The sequence below is a fragment of the Capra hircus genome, chromosome 24 (genome assembly GCF_001704415.2).
Source record: "Capra hircus breed San Clemente chromosome 24, ASM170441v1, whole genome shotgun sequence".
Lineage (NCBI taxonomy): Eukaryota > Metazoa > Chordata > Mammalia > Artiodactyla > Bovidae > Capra > Capra hircus.
This window is the reverse complement of record NC_030831.1, coordinates 40,838,855-40,865,153: the sequence shown is the minus strand read 5'-3', so window position 1 is coordinate 40,865,153 and position 26,299 is coordinate 40,838,855. Positions and strand designations below refer to the sequence as shown.

Sequence of the window (26,299 nt, the reverse complement as noted above, 5' to 3'; positions counted from 1 at the left end):
CCTCTAGCAGGGTGCCAGTGTATTGGCGTGTGGCCCTGTGCATCTGGCATAGAGTTGGCAGAGTAATCAATTATCTGGGTGTGCCACCCACCACCGAGGGGAGCGAGGATGTCCAGCCGACAGTTAATTAAATAGCCGTATTTATTTCCCTTTCAGCCACTTAAGCTTTCAAATTTCACTTTAAGATATAATTTATCATCATCTCCTTGGATAAAATCTCAGTCAACTATGCATTAAAGGCCACTTATTTAAAATAATGATCTGCACAATCATTTCACAGAGCTTGCCAAGAAATTCTTTATGAATTTTTCTGTGCTCAGTCCCAGATTATGGACAGGAGACAAATGAATGCAAGTATGTATCCAAAAATAAAATGTAATAACTCCTTATGTGTCTTCTTACAAAGTTCCAGTTAGCCACCAAAATAGCTGCCAATGGGATAACGATCTTTATAGTTGGTTCACCCACTGAGGCATAAGACTGCAGCGTGAAGCATCCATCCCATTTTAGAAAGCCCTAAAATTAATTCTCTGAAGTGTGTCACTTACATCGGTCCATCAGCTCCACTAAACCTCTCCAGGAAAGACCAAGAAATCATCCAGAGATGCTCAGAAGAGAAAACAGGGGTCAACTTGGGTTTTTTAAATATAAATATTTTCAGTGAAATTTGACAGGATAGCTTTTTGCCAAAGAGGCATTCATGGATGAGAATCATGTTGGTATGAAGTCAGAGAAGCTCTCTGTTTCGTTTCCTGTTTCTATTGCAAATTTTGCTTAGTTTTGAAACTATAGAAAAGTTGAAAAAGTAACGTGATAAATGCTCATATAGACTTCACCCAGATTTGACAACTGTTAACACCTTTCCAGGTGGCGCTAGTGGTAAAGAACCTGCCTGCTAATGCAGGAGATGTAAAAGACACAGGTTCAGTTCCTCCTGGGTCTGGAAGATCCCCTGGAGAAGGAAACGGCTATCCACTCCAGTATTCCTGCCTGGAGAATTCCACGGACAGTGAAGCCTGGTGGGCTACAGTCCATGGAGTCACAAAGAGTTAGACATGACTGAAGCAACTTAGCACGCACACACAACATGTTACCATGTGTGCACACATACTCTGTCACACATACACACACACACTTGTATCATAAATCTTCTAAGAACTAGGGAATTCTCCTACATATTTCTCTGCCTTGTGATACTTATTTACTAACCAAGTTTTCTTCTTCTATTTTTTTCTCCTCCCTCGTATGAGAGATTCTTTCTCTCTCTTCATACAGAGTCAGTTTGCTTCTTGCTGCCTCTAATCAGAAATCGGGAGTCACACTGCCTCCTTCCTAGGAATCCTCCACCAGCTCAGGGTGGCTTCTGTGAAGGTGCGGGGTCCTTCCTCCAGCCTCGCCCCCCAGCCCCCTCTTCCCTGTCCACGATGCCTGCAGTACCAACCCTCTGCAGCTCCTGTGCCCTGCCCTCGGCCAGCACTGCCTCAGACAGGGTGCTCTTTCCACCCGGCCTGCCCCCTGCTCTGGCCTGCTCCTCATGCTCCCCTGGACTCTCTTGGGTGCCGCCTCCTTCTGGAGGCCTTCCGCCGGCCTTCTGCCCCTGGCCTCTGACTGGGGAGCAGACAGGCCCCCACTAGAGCTGGCAGAAGCTCTGGGAGACTGGCCCCACATCATCACTACATCCAGTGCCCAGAGCGCACCCAGGGCCTCACAGGCTGGAGCCCCAAAGAGAGAAGGGTCTTCATCTCCCTCTTGGTCTTATGGTGAAAAGAACAAGCCATGCTCAACTAGTTCATCTTTGAATGTATTCATTCTCTTCTGCTTCTTGAACCACGGAAGGCCCCGAGGTGCTAAAAGGAGACCTCGCCCCTGTGAAGGTCTGGCCTGACGCAGGCTGGAGACGGGGGTGACCAGAGCCCCTGGCCACACAGAATGGCCCAGGCACTCCCCACGCCAATGTCTGCGTGAGGGCAGCTTCACGCCACTGTCCACCTGCCAGCCAGCACCCCAGCGGCCCACCCCAAACCCCTCTAACCCAAACATCTACCCTCCATCAAAAGAGGCTGCCGCCGGCTGGACCCGAGGGCAAGACGACCTTAGGCCACGGGTTCTCGGGTCTTCAGCCCAGCCCCACCCACAGCCCCTCTGCCGTCCAAGGTAGCTCGGAAGACTGCAAGACTGTTTCTTCTCTCCAGCCTCCTTCATTCCAACAGCAGGGCCCGGCCCAGCTCCAGGGCACCTGCACAGGGAACAGAGGAAACGGGGGTGCCCACCAGCTCCTGGGTGTGCATGTCTCAGCCGGGCGATCGCAGCTGCCTGGTGTCCCGTGCCCCTGGAGCCCAGCCCCCGCCCCTCTCGCCCTTCCTCCACTCAGACTCAGAGAGATTTACAGTTTCTGTCACCACTGGTCTGCCTGTTTATTTCATTACTTGCTCTCACATAACCCATGATGTCATCCTGTGCAATTTTATGGCAACTTAACCAAGAAATAAACCTATGTTAAAAATGTATATATTTATAGATTCAGGCTGACTTGCATACTTTTTAGCAAATATTTAAGAAATAGCCAGCCACTTTTTGTAACAGTTTCCAATCAGACAAGACAGGAATTTAGGATAAATCTAAAGGAGAGCATTCATGGGAACACTGAATATAAATTATTGAAATAAGTAGTCTTACAGAATACACTGGCTCCCTTGGAACACTTAATTATTAAAAATCCAGACACTTTTCAAAAGAAGACTTTTTAAGTACTTATAATATTTTTTACCATGAAGTTAAACTTATTAAGAAAAATGTGTGATATAAGTGACAGGACAATTATACCAAATCCCACCATCCTGGCAAAAAAGGTTTACATTTTAATGGGCTTCTTTTAGCTTTCTATTTAATCCATACAGAAATTACACCTTTTGTTTCTTATTTGGTATCACTTAGAATGGCACCCCACTCCAGTGTTCTTGCCTGGAGAATCCCAGGGACGGGGGAGCCTGGTGGGCTGCTGTCTCTGGGGTCGCACAGAGTCGGACACAACAGAAGCGACTTAGCAGCAGCAGCAGCAGCAGCAGCAGAGAAAATAAGAAATCAGCAGAAACTACCCACTTCACAGAGTTCAAATTAAGCTAAGAGATGGATTCGTGCCAACTGCTCCTGAAAGGTCACTTAATAATGATAAAAGGAGGACTCTTCTTGAACGCCGTGCTGGGCCAGGTAGGAGGCAAAGTTCCTCAAGTGGACCATTTGGTCTCCCCTGGTCAATCACCCCATGAGGCGGGTTTTATATGCCTTCCCAAGGCCTCAGGGCCTCTGTAGGGCTGATGGTCCCCTGCCCACAGACCAGCCCCCAGGTCTTTGTCCCTGCTCTTCCCTTTGGGAGGCCCTGGCCTCCTGTCCCCGAGGGTACCCCATCTTTGCTCAGAGAGCAGCTGTTCTTATCTGCTGCTCCCATCCCTCGCTAAGCCCTTGTCCTGTTCAGTTTTCCTTCACGGCTCTTAGCATGTCTCCCCATGGTGCTATAAAGTGAAACTTGCTTAGCCGTGTCCGACCCCAGGGACTGTAGCCCACCAGGCCCCTCTGTCCATGGAAATCTCCAGGCCAGAATACTGGAGTGGGTAGCCGTTCCCTTCTCCAGGGGATCTTCCCAACTCAGGGAACGAACCCAGGTCTTCCACATGGTAGGCAGATTCTTTACCACCGGAGCCACCAAGTCTGTCTGCTTATCAGCTGCCTGCCTTCTGCCTCTGGGGGACTCATTCAGCAGAGGGAAGACTCCACTGTTGCCGCTGCAGCCCCAACAGTCAGGGCCCTGGCCACCATGCCACAAACGCGGACAACTAACTCGTCCCACACCCGTGAGGAGACTGGGGACCCAAGAGCTAAAGAGCCTGGCGAGGTCCATGACTGTGAAGACCCAGAGCCAGAATCTGACCCAGAGGGGGCAGAGCCCCACAAGGAGAACCTCTGTGCCCATGTCAAGGCGATCCACACAGCTCCCACCTGGAATGAAGGCTGCCTCCACCCCACTAGATGCCCGTGCTCTGGTGGGACGTTTACCCTCAACACTCAAAACAGCAAAACGGGGTTTTTTTCCTCTCACCTATAAGCCTGGGGTGGAGTAGGCAATGGCAACCCACTCCAGTACTCTTGCCTGGAAAATTCCATGGATGGAGGAGCCTGGTGGGCTGCAGTCCATGAGTCCATAAGAGTCGGACACGACTGAGCGACTTCATTTTCACTTTTCACTTTCGTGCATTGGAGAAGGAAATGGCAACCGACTCCAGTATTCTTGCCTGGAGAATCCCAGGGACGAGGGAGCCTAGTGGGCTGCCGTCTCTGGGGTCGCACAGAGTCGGACACGACTGAAGCGACTTAGCAGCAGCAGCAGCAGCAGCAGCATAAGCCTGGGGCAGGTGCACTTTCTCTGAATTTGAGTCCTAATAAGGTGTAAAACAGAGATAATGCCATCTGACCTCCCAAGGCCATCACAAAAATCAGAGGATGCACAGCAAAGAAGTAAGTGCTAGCAATGGCTAGGAGTTATTTGGGTGCGCAAGATTACTTTGGTTGATAAGGGAGAATTACCAGAAGACACTGTGCTGCCACTTGCCTGAGACTGTGATATATGTATATATATTTTTTTTGGCTCAGCTTTTGTTTTTTGCGTCTTTTTAAGAGACAGCACAGCCAAGAAAGCTAAATTTGATGCTACCCTGATGAACTGAATTGTATATTACCTTTTACGTTTTTACATCCAGAAAGTCGTTAATGAGTGAGGCGAAACATGGTCTTATAGGATCTGGTCTTTTAGCAATGCAAGAATCACCTCACCAGAATGTGGGAGCATTGTCGGCGAAGCCATCCTTATTGGGTTCACTCAGTGATGAAGCCCAAGCCTCTAGAATGATGCCTTGTACAGAGCAGGTGTTCAATAAATAATTGTGAATGTTGACAGATTCAAAGAATGAATGAGATAATTAAACAACTGTGTGACTGCTCTGTGCCAAAAATATTACCCACTAGATACACACTGAAATTTAAGGAGGAAACATGTCTTTTCAAGCCCAAAGTCGTCTGGTCTTTGTCGCTCGCTGAGCCCCGTAAAAGCTCTGAAGTGTGAATACACTGGGACATCTTCCCCAATAAGAGGAAAGTATGCCTGATGAATGTGCCCCACGAGGAAACTGCAGCTCCTTTCACTGTTAATCTATCATTTTTCCCAAAATAAATATATGCAGGCAATTTTTTTTTTTCTATCTTCTGGGTCATCCAGCTAAGAGTCTACCTTGCTCCTACATCCTGCACAGGCCTCTCTCTGCCTTTCACGTGGGCAGCCACGGAAATGACTTAATCCTCACTCACAGCACCTGCATGAAGATTGGCAACCCTGCCATTACCAATTTGCATTATGTAAAACCAAGATGTGGGAGCCATGGGAGGTTGCCCAGGAAGCACACTGCACAACCTGGAAGAGCACTGAGGTTTTTCCAGTACTAAGGCCCCATTTCCCCTGGAGAAAGAAATGGCAATCCACTCCAGTATTCTCGCCTGGAGAATTGCATGGACGGAGAAGCCTAGCAGGTTACAGTCCATGGGGTTGCAAAGAGTCGGACACGACTGAGCGACTTCACCTCATCTCACCTCACCTCAAGGCCCCATTTATTTCATTACAGCCCTCTAAGAGGTTATTTATACCGTGGGGGTACAAATGCCTTTCTTCTTGGGCTTCGCAGATAGCTCAGTTGGTAAAGAATCCACCTGCAATGCAGGAGACCGCGGTTTGATTCTTGGATCGGGAAGATCTGCTGGAGAAGGGATGAGCTACCCACTCCAGTATTCTTAGGCTTCCCTTGTGGCTCAGCTGGTTAAGAATCCGCCTGAAATGTGGGAGACCTGGGTTTGATCCCTGGGTTGGGAAGATCCCCTGGAGAAGGGAAAGGCTACCCACTCCAGCATTTTGGCCTAGAGAATTCCATGGATACAGTCCATGGGGTTGCAAAGAGCTGGAATGACTGAGCTACTTTCACTATTCACTATGGTTGTAAGCTGCCTTTAATTTTTCAATAAGGGAAAGGCTACCCACTCCAGCATTTTGGCCTAGAGAATTCCATGGATACAGTCCATGGGGTTGCAAAGAGTTGGACATGACTGAGCAACTTTCACTATTCACTAGGGTTGTAGGCTGCCTTTAATTTTTCAATATTATGGATGAAATTATTTTCTATTTAAAATTTTACTGATTTATTTGTTTTTGGCTGCATGGGGTCTTTGTTGTTGCGCACAGACTTTCCCTAGGTGCAGCAAGCGGGGCTTACTCTCTAGTTCGGCTTTCTCACTGCGGCGGAGCACAGGCTCCAGGGCATGGGCTCAGTAGTCGTGGCACATGGGTTTAGCTGTTCTATGTGGGATCAGTCCTCCTGGCCTGGGGACTGAACCCATGTTCCCTGCATTGCAAGGTGGACTCTTAACCACTGGACCACCAGGGAAGCCCCATGGATGAACTTATTCTTTAAATTTTTTATAAACAGGATCACACTTCTAATACATAAGATATGGAGCATGTTAAATACTCATTTCATAAAACTGGAGCCCTGAGGTCCAAAAATGCATACTTTAACAATATAAAAAAACATTAACCATTGTCAACTTGTATGGATATTTCTGTACCATGAAATAACCAATACCTTTTAGTCTACATGTGAAATCACACGATGCACTGCAATACATAAAGTGATTGGATTTGATATCACTTACATGCAGAATCCAAAAAAAATGGTACAAACGAACCTATTTACAGAACAGAAAGACAGTCACAGATGTAGAAAACAAACTTATGGTTACCAAGGTGGAGGAGGAGGAGGGATAAATTTGGATATTGGGATTGACATACACACAATACTATAATATAAAATGGATAACTAATAAGAACTCGCTATAGGGACTTCCCCGGAGAAGGCACTGGCACCCCACTCCAGTACTCTTCCCATGGATGGAGGAGCCTGGTAGGCTGGAGTCCATGGGGTCGCTAAGAGTCAGACACGACTAAGCGACTTCACTTTCACTTTTCACTTTCATGCTTTGGAGAAGGAAATGGCAACCAACTCCAGTGTTCTTGCCTGGAGAATCCCAGGGACAGGGGAGCCTGGTGGGCTGCCGTCTATGGGGTCACACAGAGTCGGACACGACTGAAGCGACTTAACAGCAGCAGCAGCAGCAGCAGCAGCATAGGGACTTCCCTGGCAGCCCAGTGGTTGGGACTGCGCCTTCCGATGAAGAAGGTGTGGGTTTCATCCCTGTTTGGGTAGCTAAGAGCCCACATGCAAAAGTCCTAATATGAACCCCCAAGTTTTCTATTAATCAACAGAAGTGGAATAAATTCAGGAAGAATATTTAAAATGCCTCCACTTCATTCTTCCAAAGGCAGAAGGGCCTTCAAAGGCCAAAACTTTGCAAAGTCACTTCACCTGTGTTGCTTCAATTACCCCACCGATTGCTCCACAGCACAGCCAGTCTTTGGGTGGGTTATCATCTTTGTAATGGCCTCAGCTGGAAACCCACCCTTTCTGTTTAAAGCCTGGACAGCTTGGTCTGAGATGGTCTTACGGGACATCACAAAGAAGAAAAGGATGAATGGTAACAAGAAGCTATTCCTTGCCCTCCTTTGTGGAGAGAGGTAGGTCATCCTGTAACAAAAATAGAGCCAGCGGAGGCTGCTGAAGATCCAGCATTACTGAGGCTCTTTTGTAAAAGTCGGCGTTTCCAAGTCAGGCTTCAATCTAAAGGACCACGAAAATGAAACCAAGTACCTACTGTGGAGAATTACAAAATGTTCACCAAATTTGAAAATAACAAACAAGGAAAACCCAGGTTCACCCCTGTGGAGAAAACGCCCAAGACTGAGTCTGAGTATCCTCCCAGCCTCCCTGGACCCAGGCTCGAGAGAGAGACTGAAACGGAGCAGGACCCTGTGTCCTTGTCCCCCCACCCCCGTCCTCTGCCTGCCTTCTGTCTGTGGGAAACTTCAGGCAAAGGATACATTTATTCAGAGCAGTGAGAGATGCTGAAACAAAGGAAAACTGCCGAAGGAGACTAAATAATAATAATGTAGCAATTAAGCATAGTCAAGGACCTTCAGTTCTTTCTCAGGGGCTATAGATGATATTCTGAGCCATATCCTGGGAGCTGTCTCATAGATATCAAAGCACCAGGTGGAGAAGTTAACCACACGGTGACCAGACTGTACCCAGGACATGAGCTGCCACAATGCTGAGACCTGACTGCAAAGAAATGGGAACAAATGGACCCTGGAACTGAGATTAACTGTACTTGAAACAACCATGGTGTTGCTGGTCAGACCATTGATGACCAATTCGAAGATGACTGTTAGAGAGGACTGTGCTGTTTCTGCATGTAACCCCTTTCCCCACTCCATCTATAAAAGCTCTCACCCCCTGTTTGTCGGGGCAGAGAGTCAGTCTTTGGACAGATGTCCACCATCCTCCCCGTCCCCCTCATCAGCATCTAAAATAAAGCAAGCTTTCCTTTCCACCAACCTGGCCTGTTTACTGGTTTTTGAGGGCCAAGCACCCAACTCCACACACACATACTCTTTCATTAAGAGCAGGTGAGAACAAAGGCCTTCAAGATGAGAAGCCTCTTGGGAGAGGTCAGCTCCCCCAAGGGGGGCTGCTATGTGCCCCCTCCAGCTCACCATCACTGACAAGAATGAAACCAGATTAGGCTGGAAAAACAACTAAAGAACCACTGACTCAAACACAATATTCAAAAGCACTTACTTACATGAGAAAGAGAGAGACAGAGGAGGAGAAGGTCAGCTGTGGGGAAGTCATCAAGAACTAGGATAGATTTGAGGTCGTTTAAACCACAGTGCTCAGGAGCTCAAGATTCCTCTCTTTGAAGTTATAAGGAGTTAAACGTGGGAAGGAGGTGGGAAGAACGTGGTGGGCATCATAATTGTGAAAGTTTCACCAAACAACATTAAACCCTACTTCATGTTCACAAGCTACCTTTCCAAGATTACTTAATAAATGTAAATACTGCTACATTTAGATACATGAATGAAGACCTCAATAGCCACTTGAAAAGTATAAAAATTGTGCTTTATCTGAAACCCAAATTAGAGTAACATCTCTTCCAGCTTGAATCCTGAATGGGGTACACTCATCACCCCATTTGTTAAGTGAATCTGCAAATCTAACATTTTAAAGGGATGGGCAACGCACAGCCTAAAATCGGTGTCTATTAAAATGATCAACCTCCAATCTGATCAGAGTCCATAAGTCATCATCTTCCTGCTCTTCCTTACAAAGAAGAAGTAGAATCTTGCCGGTCAAATGTTTCTCACACATCAGAAAACTTACTAAGCGTTTCTACAGTGGAAAAAGGATCCACATGTATGCAGACCTTTTTATTCAAATGCTTTCAAGACCACGAGCATCTTCCTAGATTCCCCAGGTGCAAGGTGAATCACCTCCCCAGGTCTCCTATTTGTGATGGAGGCTTTGTTATCTGGATTCCCCAGCTAGAGTTCTAACTACCAGACACATTTGCCAGAAGAGACATCAATCTATTTCCCATAATTTCTGCTTCCCGGGGAAGGATCCCATTGGGTGATGCTCATTAACCTAGCAAGGATGAATCCAAAGATAAAAGAAGTAAACTTTAATTAGACTTTAAAGGTAGAGATACAAGGGTCAACTCTCTGTCATTGGTTCTCTTGAACCATCCTTATAAGATAACCAGCCTTCGCCACCAAACTCAAAACCCAGCACCCTCACTCATTTGACCAGCACCCAGGGGACACTGACTGTGATATTAAGACTCTTCTGCACCTTTGTTTTTAAAAAGAGAACTTAAAACTGAAAGCAAACCTGATGGCATCCATGGGTCAGAGGTTGGTTTGGTCAAGGTGTTCACTTGCTCCCAGTTGAAGTCATCATCTACAGCCTGACTGTATCCACACGTGCTGTAAGGCTCATCAAAGAGGCAACCACCTAAAATGTAAAAGAAGGGAGAGTGATATTAATAATGACGAAACTTCTGGGATAAGCTACAATGACTGCAGGGAACCGTAAACCCACGGTTGATGCTCAACTCAATTTGACCCTGACCCCATTGCATCCTAAGTAAGTGTTATCTGAGTACTAGTCATGCCTTGTCAATAATTCTAAATTATATTGTTTCCCAAAAAGACTCTGACATCTTTATAATAGCCACTCAGATGTGTCTGACTCTTTGTGACCCTTTGGACTGAAGCCCACCAGGCTCCTCTAGCCATGGGATTCTCCAGGCCAAAATACTGGAGTGAGCTGCCATGCCCTCCTCCAGGGAATCTTCCAGACCCAGGGACCGAACCCGTGTCTCCTGTGTCTCCTGCGCGACAGGTGGATTCTTTACCCGCGAAGCATTGGGGCAGCCCAGTTGAAAGTAAAAATGAAGCAAATTTGTAATTCATATTTTCCAGATTCATATGAAGTTGGCATAATTGACCTTGTGTTCAAAACTTTAATAGAACCATCTTAGGTGTTCAACATGTCTTTAAAAGAAAAACAAATGATAATTTGTCCAAAAAATGAAAAGAGAAATACTTCCATTATAACACTGGGCATGCTGGTCAGGGACAAACCAGTAGAGATTGTAGACCCTGCTTGAAAAATATTTGTCTAAGGATTATTCTAAATCTAATGCAAAAATGGGTTTTGCTTTAATACCTTGGAGATTTGAAGTCTCAAAATTAAAAGAGATTATAAATTTGCTTACAGTCCACACAATTTTTAAAGGCAAGGATAAATTCAAAATTAAACATGGGGTAAACATCTGCTGGATGTTGAAGCTAAAAATGAAGCTATTTAAATAAAGAAACAGAGAATAAAAGAAAACGCAGTATATGCAAAGCAGGTCCGCTGTCTCAGCATCTGGGGACACATTGATGATTCAAAAAGTCCCGCTCACATCCTCTCAAATGTCTCTTGTTACCCTGGATTATTATGGCGTCAAGTCTTTCCCCCAATGTTTCACAGTGCCAAAGTGAAGGATTATATCAATCATCTTAATTATCATGAAAATTCTACTGCCCATTATCATAGAACATTATTAATATGTCAATTTAAAAGATTAATTATAATCACTTGCCAATGATGAGAACTGAGGGTCTGGTCAAGAAAACACAAGTGTAAGAATATAATTTCACTGTGGCTGTACTGTATGCCTTGGCAGCAAGAAGATAAATAAAATAACAATAATAAAGTAGTTGCACAAACTCAGACATAGGGTCCCCTAGTCCAATTTCCATCCACTTGCTTACATCAGCTCTCCAACCTTCCAGACAGACAGACAGCTTCCGAACAGGTACGTGTGTGCCCGCTCCTGTCTGACTCTTTGCGACCCCACAGACTGTAGCCCATCAGGCTCCTCTGTCCATGGGATTCTCCAAGCAAGAATACTGGAGTGGGTAGCCACTTCCATCTCCAGGGGATCTTCCCAACTCAGGGATAGAACCCGCACCTCCAGCACCCCTTTTATCAGCAAGCAGAATCTGGGAAGCCATCTGAACAGGTGGGCACCCAGAATTTAGAAAACATCCCTCTGATTGTAGATGACTCCTTTAAAAAGGCCCAAATGCAGCTTCCTGCATCTATCTTAGCTTACCCATCTATCTTAGCTCTTCCCTGTGAAGAAACAGTGAAAAATCCCCATTCTTACACAAGAAAGCTATTTAAAAAGAGCTGTCAAGTTCTATGTTTTTGCTTCTCCAGGCAAAACATGCTTTGCTCCCCTCCCTCCCTCCCAATAAAAGGCTCTCAGACCTTCACCATGAAGGCAGGTGTTCTAAACACTGTCGCGTTTATCAGCACTCATCTAAACCAGGGACTCCCAGTACTGCAGCCCCAATTCGACTGACTACTTCCCTCGACCTCTTGCTCTGTCAACAGCTTGAGCTGAGCGCTGGCCCATCCCGGAATCCCACACGTTTCCTCATACCACTGCCATCAAGCCACTTCTACCCTCTGCAATAAGGGAGGTGACTTTCTACATTTTCCCTTTCTAAACCCCATCTCTGTTGTCAGTACATCTCTCCAGCCTGGTGAGAGCTTCTGCAATCCTGATTTTGTCATTCGGGTGTTAAGTTATCCTACCTAGGTCTGGGTTATCTGCAAGTTTGATAAAGCATGCTTGCTGTCGGCCTCCAAATCACTGATAAAAGATATTCAAGGGACCTTGGGCCATTTTAAGAAGTGTCCCTCCTCTTTCACTCTTTGTATTAAGTCACTAGCTCCAGTGGCCCTGGACACCATCTTCTGTAACACTTTTAACAGAACTGCCCAATTAAAGATTCTGTTGGGAACAGAAAACTCATTATAAAGACACAGCATTAACTCAATACTTCACCTTGACAACAACTGGTAATTTATATTTCCCTCTTATTCAGCTTTAACAAGTTCAGAAACGGAGTGGCTTTGTTTCAAGCACGTAATACTAACAACTTTACAATTTCAGGTAAGAAATGTTAGAAGACTATGCAAACATTTATGAGAAATATTTTCTCTTGGTTGCAAGCCCTAATTTTGATATAGAAAATAGCCTTACTGCTGCAGGAATAAACCCAAACAGCAGTAGCACTTGTAATATTCAAAAGAAAGAAAGAAGCATGAATTCTGACAGAAAAGGGACCCCCAATGGAAGCACAAAGTACTTTGATGAAAGTCCTGCCGTGCAATGTCAAGCAGTGAGAAATAGCTTGGGACATCAGCAAAACAACTGAAGGCTGGTTAAAGATCTGGTTTAGGAACCAATTCTTGGCACTGCTGCTGCTGCTAAGTCACTTCAGTTGTGCCCAACTCTGTGCGACCCCATAGATGGCAGCCCACTAGGCTCCTCTGTCCCTGGGATTCTCCAGGCAAGAATACTGGAGTGGGTTGCCATTTCCTTCTCCAATAAGCAAATACATTGGTGAGAGCTGGTATGGCTGAAGCAAACCCCAATGACTAATACAATGCTGGTACAAGGATATAATTTCCCTATTATATAAAGCTGCTTTTACCACTTGAAGGAAAACAGAGAATCCACACAGGACTATGGAACCACTGGGAAATGGCACAGACTGGATTTCCTGTTGCCCCAACCTATGTCTCCCTGCACACCTACGGACCCATCACTGGCCTTCATCCAACAGACACAGAACCCTAAAACAGCAAAGGTGGTCCACTGACATGAAATAAGGCAAGAGTCAGGTCAACAGCAATGGGATATAACCCACGCAAGAGAGCACAGTGAAGCTTTTCTATTACAAGGCAACTCTGGGTAGACATGACATGAACAGGTCCCAGGGTCAGACACCTGGCACTTCCTTATTCTTGTCTCACTGACTTTGTGTTTGTAGACAAATCATTTAGCCTCTCTGAACTCTAATGTCTTTACCAACGAAATGAATATAATATGTACCTCACTTGATGTTTCTGATAAGTCAGTTCGGCAGCAAGTATGGCTGGTCTAACAGAGTTGAGCAAGTCTACCAGTATCAGCTATTACTACTAATAATTATTATTACTAATTAGTAAATGCTATTACTAATAATCTTACTAAGATTTAAGCTAAGGTCTTAAATCAACTCTGAATATTCACTGGAAGGACTGACACTGAAGCTGAAGCTCCAATACTTTGGCCATCTGATGCAAAGAGTCAACTCATTGGAAAAGACCCTGATGCTAGGAAAGATTGAAGGCAGGAGGAGAAGAGGGTGACAGAGGATGAGATGGTTGGATGGCATCAGCGACTCAATGAACATGAGTTTGAGCAAGCTCTGGGAGATAGAGAGAGACAGGGAAGCCTGGCGTGCTGCAGTCCATGGGGTCGCAAAGAGTCAGACACAACTGAGTGACTGAACAACAAATCTTCCTTACCATCTGTATCTCCTACAAGGACTCTCAAGAGTTCACTGCACTGCAAGTGGCTGGAATAAATAATTAGAGACGGTAACATGTACTCTGTAGGGAAATGAAGAGTGTGGGCTTCTCCGTGGCACCACAAGAGCAAAGAACAGAGCTTACTGGGCTTGTCAAGTGAGTGCCTTGGGGCCAGTGAAGAATCTGACAAGGAAGCAAAGTCCCAGAAACATCATGAGATGAAGACTTTCCAAAAATAAGCCACCTGCAGTTTCAGGATAACACAGACAGCTTACCATCACGTAGAGGAATACCGTCGGCAACAAATTGCCAAGTTTTCTCCAGAACTCTGGGCATCGGACCAACACCCAACAGCCCACGGCTGGACCATATTCATCCATCAGTCAAGGTAAATTATTTCTCTTTTGAGGAGGGGAATCAGGACTAAACCCAAGGTCAAACACGTGATGGAGGAAAGGTGATGCAAGCCAGATGGGTGGTGATCTGCTTCTCTCTTGTTCTCTCTCTTAAGTCAATACACACACATGCCTCCATCATACCTTGAGAAAGCCTCTTCCTTAGCAAATCTGCATACAACACAGAACCTGTGCAGGAATAAGGAGCTATTATGTGAAAGGAAGTGTTAGGGGGTGTCAATATCCGCATAATGGACAACAAGGATGATGACTGTGTGGCTTGTTCCAGGACAGGCAATGCAACACAGTAACATGCCAATTAAATTAATAAAATTAAAGAAAAGTGAAAATTGAAAAGCAAGAGAAGTAGAGGGGATAAAACGTAAGAATAAGATGATATCAGGATTATGGAGAGGACTCCACCATTATCACCAAATAATTTTTTTTTAAGTCATTAGGCTCATTCACTGGCCACATATTTCACTCGGAGCTTTCGGGTAGCCAGTGCCAAGAGGAAATAATGACTGATTACACAATCCACAGTATGTATGAGATGATAATATACATACTAAAGTTAGTAACAGGGGTTTCCATTTACTAATGGAGAAAAGCATGGCAACCCACTCCAATATTCTTGCCTGGAGAATTCCATGGATAGTGGAGCCTGGTGGGCTACAGTCTGTGGGGTAGCAAAGAGTCAGACACTTTTACTTTCTCGCTTTCACAATTTCTAAGGACTTGTTCAACGCTCACACTAACCCGATAACATAGGTACCATGACCCCCATTTTACAGTTACAGAAAATGAGGCACAGAAGGGTTGAAAGCTTGCACACAAGGTTCCAAAGGTGGAAGACAGTGACAGAGACTTGAACCCAGGCATCCTGCCTTGCAAACCCACATTCTTAACACTGTGTGCCAGTATCTCCCAACTAAAAACTGGAAAGAAACACAACTCCTAATCCTACATCCAGAGGGAGGCGCCTCTCTCCCAGGGCACCAGGACGAAGCAATCAACATGCATTAATGAACACAGTTCTCAGGGGCAACCACCGCAATGGAGCCATAGGTTCTAGGGTCCATTCAGTAACATGTCAGGACAGCATGTCATCCAACTTCAATTAGATAGACTTGATTAAGTGGGAGCTCAGAGCATTCTCGGATAAAACTGTAACCTCCCTCAAAATGGTCTTTATGAATATTGCTTCTCTCAAAAAAGTCTTAGTGGACTGCCATGAATTTATATATTTACTCCTCAACTAAAGCCTGAAGCCAGTCTGTGTTATTACTGAAGCATAGCATGATAGGTTCTAGAAATAAGATGGAACCATGGGTTTTTTGTTGTTGTTTTATAAAAACTTCAGAGTTTCAAAGAAACAGGTGTCCAGAAGCCTAGGAATTCTTCTCAAAAGTTATTTTATTTTTTATTATTTTGGCCACGCTGCCCCAGCTTGTGGGATATTTTTGTTCCCCAACCAGGGCTTGAACCCACGTCCTTGGCAGTGAAAACGCAGAGTCCTAACCAATGGACCACCAGGGAATCCCCTCAAAAAGCATTTAGATCATTATAACTCTTAGTCATCTTGATATTCCTGAGAGCTAGTACATGGTAAAGTGAAAATGAAAGAAGTGAAAGTGATATTCACTCAGTCATGTCCGACTCTTCGCGACCCCAAGGACTGTAGTCCGCCAGGCTCCTCTGTCCATGGGATTTCCCAGGCAAGAATACTGGAGTGGGTTGCCATTTCCTTCTCCAGGGGATCTTCCCAACCCAGGGATTGAACCTGGGTCTCCCGAATTGCAGGTAGATTCTTTACTGTCTGAGTCACCAGAGGGCTGGTCTGTACATGGTGGAAGTGAAAGTGAAGTCGCTCAGTCGTGTCCGACTCTTTGCGACCCCATGGACTGTAGCCTACCAGGCTCCTCCCTCCATGGGATTCTCCAGGCAAGAGTACTGGAGTGGGTTGCCATTTCCTTCTCCAGGGGATCTTCCCGACCCAGGGATCGAACCCAGGTCTCCTGCATTCCAGGCAGATGCTTTAACCTCTGAGCCACCAAACCATTAAGGTAGGCACCCAATAAATGCTTTTTCAGAAACAAAGATGATGAATTTCCCAAAGCTCTGTGCAGAATCTGGCCACAATAATTTTGCCTAAATTTTTTTTAAAACTGTAATATCCACTTAAACAATGAAAACAATCTCAATTGTTTCCAAAAACACCCAGCCCTGTCCTGATGTATTCCAAGATGAATCAGCTCCAAATGCGACAAAATCACTAAACGTGTTCATTTTTTTGATTATGGCTGAAAACTATAGGCCAGCTAAATGTTAATGAAGTCTCCTCTCAAATTATGGTTTTCGCTTTTAGAAAAGTTAAAGTCTTTTTTTTTTTCTTTCTGGCAATAATTAAGATAGTAAAGCTAGTTGTCTATAAAGGTCATTCATGATTTATGAAAATAAAATATTATCATTTGCATATTGAAGGGAATTTATCTTTCTTCTCTCTTTGCTGCCGTTGTTTAGTCACTTAGTCATGACTGACTCTTTGTGACCCTGTGGACTGTAGCCCACCAGGCTCCTCTGTCCAAGGGATTTCCCAGGCAAGAATACTGGAAAGGGTTACCATTTCCTTCCCAACCCAGGGATCAAACCCACATCTCCTGGCAGGCAGATTCTTCACCGCTGAGCCACCAGGGAAGCCCTTCTTTGGAACAGCAGAGAATTATTCAGTAGGACCAAGAGTAGTATGCCATCATTAAGACACAGGTTATAACGGAGTGGATGGTCCACTTTTTCCCCAAAGGAAACTTAAAAATTCTTTCACAAGATTGCTCTGTATCCTACTAAAGCTCCAGAACCGGAGAGAAGACAAAAGAGACCAAACTGTCAGGGATCAGAACCCACCCTCTGGAGCAGTATCTAAATATTCTTTGATTGTGACCCATAGTCATGACACCGTAACCCATCACATGTATATGCACACTTCATAAACCACATTTATCTCCACTGAGATACACTGGCCTTTTTCATTTCTGTTCTATCTGATTTTGGAAAGAGTGGTGTCTGGGTTTAGAAAACTGACTCTATGATCCTTCAAAAGGTGCTCCTGTAGCCTTCAAGGTGTGGGGGTAAAAACCATTACCTGGGACCCTTCATTTAGCATGAAGTTACTACTCAGCATTATGATGTGAGTGCCCTGTGATCTGCAAAGTGACCTGTGATCTGCAAAGACCCCAATTTCCTGAACATCCATCACATGCTAGCAAGATTCTGCTTCAGAAAACAGACAGTCATTATTTCATCTAATCCTCACAACCAGCATAAGACTATACTCTCAATGCGTGTGTGGATGCTAAATCACTTCAGCTCAGATCAGTTCAGTTCAGTTCAGTCGCTCAGTCATGTCTGACTCTTTGCAACCCCATGAGTCACAGCACACCAGGCCTCCCTGTCCATCATCAACTCCCGGAGTTTACTCAAACTCACGTCCATCGAGTCAGTGATGCCATCCAGTCATCTCATCTCTGTTGTCCCCTTCTCCTCCTGCCCCCAATCCCTCCCAGAATCAGGGTCTTTTCCAGTGAATCAACTCTTTGCACGAGGTGGCCAAAGTATTGGAGTTTCAGCTTTAGCATCAGTCCTTCCAAAGAACACCCAGGACTGATCTCCTTTAGAATGGACTGGTTGGATCTCCTTGCAGTCCAAGGCACTCTCAAGAGTCTTCTCCAACACCACAGTTCAAAAGCATCCATTCTTTGGCGCTCAGCTTTCTTCACAGTCCAACTCTCACATCCATACATGACCACCGGAAAAACCACAGCCTTGACTAGACGGATCTTTGTTGGCAAAGTAATATCTCTGCTTTTCAATATATTATCTAGGTTGGTCATAACTTTACTTCAGTAGCATCCAACTCTTTGAGACTACATGGAGCCTGCCAGGCTCCTCTGTCCATGGGATTCTTCAGGCAAGAATACTGGAGTATTTCCTCCACCAGGGATCTTCCTGACCCAGGGATCAAACTCATGTCTCCTACATCTCTTGCACTGGCAGGTGGGTTCTTCACCACTCGCACCATCTGGGAAGCTGATAGTTTCAATGTCTGATCAAAGAACTCGTCACATAACAAACCTCACGCAAATGTCTCTCACAAAGCCTAAACTCAAGAATCAGTATCTTTTTTCCCAGGTATCAGTGTGTTATCTCTCAGCCCTAAATTCACTTTTCATTACTTACTCTGAGAAAATGTATGCAGACCCTCTGACTAAATGCCCTGTTCCACTTGGCAAGACTTTAAGCTTGGCCAGCAGAGGGTCCTGGAGAGGCAGGGCAGGAGCAAAGAGGGGGCTTGCAGAGCTCCCAGAAGGCTCCCAGCACACACGGCTTCAGGAGCCCCAGATCCACAAGGTCAGAGCTCTCTGGCTCCTCCAGCATGTGGTGGCCAATAGGGTCCAATAGACAGCACTCACCCCTGGACCTCTTGGTGGCTCACCTCCCATGAATAGCTTTCCCGGCCACCCTAGAGGACACTTCCTCCAAGTTCCACGGCTGTGGCCCCACAGGGACTTCCCTGTTGTCCACCACATCCTGGATCTCAGTTCTGGGGGGAAATTCTCCTAGGACTTCATTTCTGCTGGGGAACAGTGGCCACCTCACACACTTGCTATTACTTCTCTACTCTGCAGAACACTCTACCTATTTGCCAACCTCCCCATTCTAATCTGTTGTTATATTCTTTATGGATACATCCCTATATTTACAAATGGCAGTTTGACGTGGCCAAACATTTCACCCAAATCACAGAGAGCTTGGTGTGGGGCCAGCACTCCAAGCCAGATCTGCATCCAGAGTTCACACTCCTTCAAGTCTACACATCTCCACCCTTCAGGCTCCTCTGGTAGCACAGATGGTAACGAATCTGCCTGCAATGCAGGAGATCCAGGTTCAGTCCCTGGGTTTGGAAGATGCCCTGAAGAAGGGAATGGCAACTCGCTGCAGTATTCTTACCTGGGAAATCCCATGGACGGAGGAGCCTAGTGGGCCACAGTCCAGGGGATTGCAAAGAGTCAGACAGGACTAAGCAACTAACATTTCATCCTCACCCTTAACCCACCTCCATAAAGTAAGTAAATAACAACCTGAAATATTTATGTAATAACTGTTACATGAATTGCACTGTAAATAAGCTCCTGAAAGTACCATTTCTAAGGAGCTAATGGAGAAAAACCAAATGTTAATTTCTGCCAACATCCGCTGGATCATCAAAAAAGCAAGAGAGTTCCAGAAAAACACCTATTTCTGCTTTATTGACTATGCCAAAGTTTTTGACTCTGTGGATCACAATAAACTGTGGAAAATTCTTCAAGAGATGCGAATACCAGACCACCTGACATGCCTCTTGAGAAACCTGTATGCAGGTCAGGAAGCAACAGTTAGAACTGGACATGGAAAAACAGACTGGTTCCAAATAGGAAAAGGAGTACATCAAGGCTGTATATTGTCACCCTGCTTATTTAGCAGAGTACATCATGAGAAACTCTGGGCTGGAAGAAGCACAAGCTGGAATCAAGATTGCCAGGAGAAATATCAATAGCCTCAGATATGCAGATGACACCACCCTTATGGCAGAAAGTGAAGAGGAACTAAAAAGCCTCTTGATGAAAGTGAAAGAGGAGTGGAAAAGTTGGCTTAAAGCTCACCATTCAGAAAACTAAGATCATGGCATCTGGTCCCATCACTTCATGGGAAATAGATGGGGAAACAGTGGAAACAGTGTCAGACTTTATTTTGGGGGGCTCCAAAATCACTGCAGATGGTGATTGCAGCCATGAAATTAAAAGACGCTTACTCCGTGAAAGGAAAGTTATGACCAACCTAGATAGCATATTCAAAAGCAGAGACATTACTTTGCCAACAAAGGTCCGTCTAGTCAAGGCTATGGTTTTTCCAGTGGTCATGTATGGATGTGAGAGTTGGACTGTGAAGAAATCTGAGCACTGAAGAATGGATGCTTTTGAACTGTGGTGTTGGAGAAGACTCTTGAGAGTCCCTTGGACTGCAAGGAGATCCAACCAGTCCATTCTAAAGGAGATCAGTCCTGGGTGTTCTTTGGAAGGACTGATGCTAAAGCTGAAACTCCAGTACTTTGGCCACCTCATGTGAAGAGTTGACTCATTGGAAAAGACTCTGATGCTGGGAGGGATTGGGGGCAGGAGGAGAAGGGGATGACAGAGGATGAGATGGCTGGATGGCATCACCGACTCGATGGACGTGAGTTTGAGTGAACTCCAGGAGTTGGTAATAGACAGGGAGGCCTGGCGTGCTGCGATTCATGGGGTCACAAAGAGTCAGACACGACTGAGTGACTGAACTGAACTGAACTGAAGATACACATACATTTTCAACTGCTCTGACTTTAACAGGTTAAACTGACTTATATACTCTGGCAATCATTCTCCTTGTTATAATTACAGTCCTTTTAAAGTCATTTTGTAAAAAGACTGTAATACTCCTCGAGGAGATTTCTGGAACATTTTTCTCATTTGTTCTAAATACAGAATGACCCCATTTAAGGCAGCCTTTATCAAATGCATAAAGTATTAAATGGGACTCTCTACAGAGAAGGCAAATGAAAAACTAAGTGAATTAATGTTATATGTTCTATTTTCCTAAAATACATGTAATCTCAGGTGGTCCTTTCCATTTATTTCAAATTTAGAGCTGTGAGATAAACGGCTGTAAACTACATTTTCAAAGGATAAACAGAAGCGAGCTATAATATACATAATTGTTTTAAGAGTGGGGAAAAAAATCTGCACCAATATAGCTAAGCCACTGCTTTCCTCTTCTAAATCAATCCCAGTGACTTCTGCATTTAATTGCCTGCCAACAACAAAAGTATATAATGCCTCTTAAACTCTGAATGCCCCACTGATGGTTAGTGAATCGGACAGTAAGCATTATAGAAGGCACTTCTACATAATTTAATCTAGCAAGCAGCTTTTACACACTGCACAGGCATTTAAATGGCTGATGCCACACTCTGTCATAAGTAGTGCTATCTGCCGATGGATGTACTTTATATAGCTCAAAGGAAATGAGTTGTTTTGTTCTTAAAGTTGCTATAGCTTATCACATCACATTCTTCATTTCATATCAATCTATTGGTTCCTTATTTTTTAAAAATTAAGAGCTGATTGTAAAACATAACCATGAATTTTTCCTATTCATCTCAAAATCTGTTTTTTTTAAATGGGTTAATAGTGTTATTTCCATTCCAAAATATTGTACAGATGCAGCCAAATCATTAGTGACCTGACTGTCTCAGTTTTCCATGTACAGATAAGTAGCTCAGAGAGGACTTAATTAAATCACTCATATGAATTCTTTGCAAATTCGAATCTCCCTGAATATCACACTGGTGCTTCTATCCTCCACACCGATATTGAAAAATACAATGTGAAAAGGAGCTGTCTGCCTCTACCAATGCAACAGGAGTAGGAAAAGAAAACTAAATGATGAAAAATATCTGCAAGAACTGGCCAGGGTAGATTGAAAAATCCAGATCAGCAGTTATCACCTCGTCTGTGGAACCACCTGTGTCCTGAGTCCCAGGTGGGGACTGAGGTTCTCAGAGTGGTTCCCTCTACTTAGAAATACCCAGGCCCCACCTCCGACTTACAGAATCAGAAACTCTGGGGTGGGGCCAGAATCAGCACTCTGTGCTTTAGCAAGCCAGTTGTTGTTCAGTTGCCAAGTCGTGTCTGACTCTTAGTAACCCCATGAACTGCAGCACGCCAGGCTCCCCTGTCCTCCACTGTCTCCTGGAGTTTGCTCAAATGCATGTCTGTTGAGTCGGTGATGCTATCTAACCATCTCATCCTCTGCCTGACCCCTAGATAATTCTGATGCACACTTAGGTTTGATAACCATTGTTCTAGTCTGACCTATTTAACCAGAATCTTCAGGAATCTGTGTTCTTAGGAAAAAAGGTCTCAGAACAAACTAATCTTTGACCCATTTTAGAAAAGTGCTCTAGATCAGTAGTTTCAAACAGGTTTAGGAAGGTAAAGATAACTTCAGATTTTTAAAAAACCACAACCTTTTATCCAGTCATAAAAAAGAATAAAATAATGCCATTTGCAGCAATATGGATGGCCCTAGTGATTGTCATAGAGAGCGAAGTAAGTCAGACAGAGAAGATGATACATGTTATCACATATATGTGGAATCTAAAAAAGAAATACAAATGAACTTATTTACAAAACAGAAATAGACTCACGGACATAGAGAACAAATTTACTGTTACCAAAGGGGAAAGAAGGAGGGGTGGCAGGATAAATTAGGAGTTTGGGATTAATGTATACACACTATTATATATAAAATAGATACACAACAAGGACCTACTAGACAGCACAGGGACCTACTGTATAGCATCTCCCCTATAGAACAGGGAACTGTACGCAATATCTTGTATTAACCTATAATGGAAAAGAATCTGGAAAAGAATATATATTATATAAATATATATATATTATATAACTGAATCACTTTGCTGTACACATGAACCACAACATTATAACTTAACTATGCTTCATTTTATAAAGCTAAATAGACATTCTGAATATCAAGATTTTTAAAACATAAATAAAAAAAGGTACAACCATCTCATTGTATTTATAAATTATATCATGTAGTACTCCACATATTCAGATTATTAGATGCACATATAATTGACCTTTTAAAGTACAAACTACAAAATAAATTTAATTGAAGTTCAATTATTTTCTTCCATACATCAACAGATTGTGTATTATATGCCTCAAAGGGCGTGGAGAAAGGCTTTCAGAGATCACTGCTCTAAATAAGTCTTTTTAAGTCATAAATGTCTCTCAGGTGAATAAGGGCAACAGAATAACACTGCTTGATCAAAGTGCTGAATTCTATTTTCTAATTTCATGCTAAGAAACTCTCTATCTGTAATTTTTCTCTTAAGTGGATCTACTCAACAAGAAGAGATACCCCAGGTGGAAAACGATCCTGGGTGCTGGTCAGAGAGACCCAGGAAATTAATAAAGGACAGAATTTAATTTTATGCCCTGTAATGCTCCTGCCAGTTTAGTATGATTTACAAATCCATCTCTTGATGATTTTATTAGCATAAAATCATTATCTGGGACAGCTGATAAAATAAACTCCAGAACTCACCCACAGGCAGTACAGCCAAGCTGTATTATCCAGCTTAAAACAGCCAGCCAATGGTTTATTTTCACTGATTAACCCAAACTCAACTAAATATATTTCCCTCGATGAACATTTTTTTCTACACATCCCATTTGTTGGGTAGAATCAAATCATGTATAAGGAAAAAGTCAATACAATTTCCTCTATCCTCTTGGTAAAACGTTCATCCCAATTTCCTGTTGTTAGGAGAACTTATTCTACAACAAAAACTGGGAACTTGTAAGGCTCACTCAACTAAATTGGAAACTGAGGCCCGGATTCATGAAGTCCTGGACCTGTCAGCTACCTCTTCTATTTTTGGTCATGTCACAGATTGTGCATATAAAGGAAATACACACATCATAGGTACAATTAGCATACATGGTTTCAATCATGAAAATAGAAGTCTTTCCTTCAGTCCAGGAACCTCAAAAGCAGGTGCCTCAGTGGGTGAACATCAGTCACTGTTCCTTCATCCTGCACACCTCCAAGTGCATGCATCTCACTGGGCTCAGTATCACCCTCGTGTTTAAAGATGTGCAGCCTTTGAGACACAGGATGCTGGTCCTCCGCCTAGAAGTTCCTGAAGGATGTCCAGGAGGCAATTCTGCCCCTGAGCACATCCTGGAGGATTTATTTATGCCTACAGAAGACATGACACTTTCATAATGTTTATTATCCATCCCCCCAGGAGAAGGTGGACTTGTTGGCAGATGAGAAAGTGCACTCACTGTTAGGATAAGATGATGAACATCAAAAGGGACCATGGCCATGCGTGGGCATGGGATCCAAAACAGGAAATAAAAGTGCCAGGCAGTTTTGTGTGGATGCTGCCAATGCTGGCTGATGGACCACAAGCCAGAGGCTCAAGCCAAAACCCTGTGAGTCAACCATGAGTCCTACCAACACCTTCCCTTCCAAACAATTTCCTGAAGCTCTCTCCTATGCAACTCCCATCCCGGGCACACCACACGTGGAGTTTCAGCTCACATTCCCACTGAACTTGGCCTACCCTCTTGTGTCTGGACTCTGCCCTCTCCAGTTTATCCCACACACAGCCAACAAGCTGGCCTTTCATAAAACACACGGCTAAAAACGGCTGTTCAAACTCCCTGTTTAAACGACTCCAGGGCAGCTCGCTGCGCATAGGATAATATGCAAATATTATCACATGACCAAGGAGGTTTTCCAGACTTGACCCCCATCTACCTATTTATCTTCATTTCCTGCCACCATTTCCCTTCCAGAGTTGTTTGTAATTCAGTCACTCAGTCTTGTCTGGCTCTTTATGACCCCATGGATTGCAGCATGCCAGGCTTCCCTGTCCTTCACCATCTACTGGAGTTTGCTCAAACTCACGTCCTTTCAGTCGGTGATGGCCATCCAATCATCTCATCCTCATTCATCTCCTTCTCCTCCTACCCTCAATCTTTCCCAGCATCAGGGTCTTTTCCAGTGAGCCAGCTCTTACAATCCTGCAATTCCTGACTGTATGCAGACCCACCTAAGCGATGCTGCTGCCCATGTGTCCCATGTTAGTCCCTACATCCCCATCCCAGAGTCTGATGCCAGACTCCATTCATGGCTGTTCAAATCCTAGCTCACAGGTCACCTCTCCTGGGGGCCTGTTTCAGGGTTAAAAATCAATCACTGCTTCCTGGGTACCACCACTGTGAGATATTCAGGTCACAGGTCATACTGCCCACAAGCCAATACGACTGTGGCCTCTGTGTCTTCTCTGCTGGATTGTGAGTTTCTATGGGCCTGGGAATCTCTTGTCATCTCTGCATTCCCAGTCCTACAAAGATGTCTGCTACTCCTTTCAGATGTGATGGGTTCAACAGAATCTTGTAAAGATTTTTGTAACAAAAGCAAGACAAAGCTGTTTACTTATCTATCTTCATCAGAAACATTGACAAAGAAATACTTAAAAAAATTTTATTGGAGTATAGGTGTTTGGGGGCTTCCCTGGTGGCTCAGTGGTAAAGAACACACCTGCCAATTCAGGAAATGGGGGTTCAAACCCTGGGTCAGGAAGCTCCCTGGTAAGGAAACGGCAACCCACTCCAGTGTTCTTGTTGGAAAATCTCATGGACAGAGGAGTCTGGTGGGCCATAGTTCATGAGGTTGCAAAGAATCAGACATGACAGCAACTGAACACACATAGGTGCTTTACAATGCTGTGTTAGTTTCCGCTGTACAGCAATGTGGATCATTTATACATATACACATATCATCTCTTTTTAAAAGTCCCTTCCCATTTAGGTCACCAAAGAGCACTGAGTAGAGGTGTCTGTACTATACAGCAGGTTCTCATTAGTTACCTATTTTATACATAGTATCAATAGTGTGTATATGTCAATCCCAAACTCCCAATTCATCCCACTCACTTTCTCCCTTTGGTATCCATACATTTGTTCTCTATATCTGTGACTCTATGTACAATGGAATATTACTCTGATATAAAAAAGAATGGAATAGTGCCATTTGCAGAGACATAGATAGAGATTATCATAAAGAGCTAAGTAAGTCATGAAAAGTGAAGTAAATCATAAAAAGGTGTCATATAATACTGCTTATATGTGGAATCTAGAAAAATGGTACAGGTGAACTTATTTGCAAAGCAGAAAAACATATACAAATGGACTCTACACTCTAAGTACTGTGGCTGCACCAAGGGAAGAAGACATGCTGCTTTTGGAAGCTCCCACCTCTCTGATCTGAGTCCTGGGATCTCTTTTCTCATCTCACTCTGTGCTGGGCGTT

General features: G+C 44.2%; 1 protein-coding gene across 7 annotated transcripts in view; it reads right to left on the bottom strand.

Annotated features, from left to right (window-relative positions):
- The window catches only part of PTPRM (protein tyrosine phosphatase, receptor type M), a 654,986-nt gene that overhangs the window by 479,716 nt on the left and 148,971 nt on the right, over positions 1–26,299 (bottom strand). For all 7 annotated transcript variants that reach the window (XM_018039452.1, XM_018039446.1, XM_018039449.1 and 4 more), the window contains exon 2: positions 9,885–10,007. In XM_018039452.1, the coding sequence (XP_017894941.1) occupies positions 9,885–10,007 (123 nt within the window). The remainder of the gene's footprint in view (positions 1–9,884; positions 10,008–26,299) is intronic.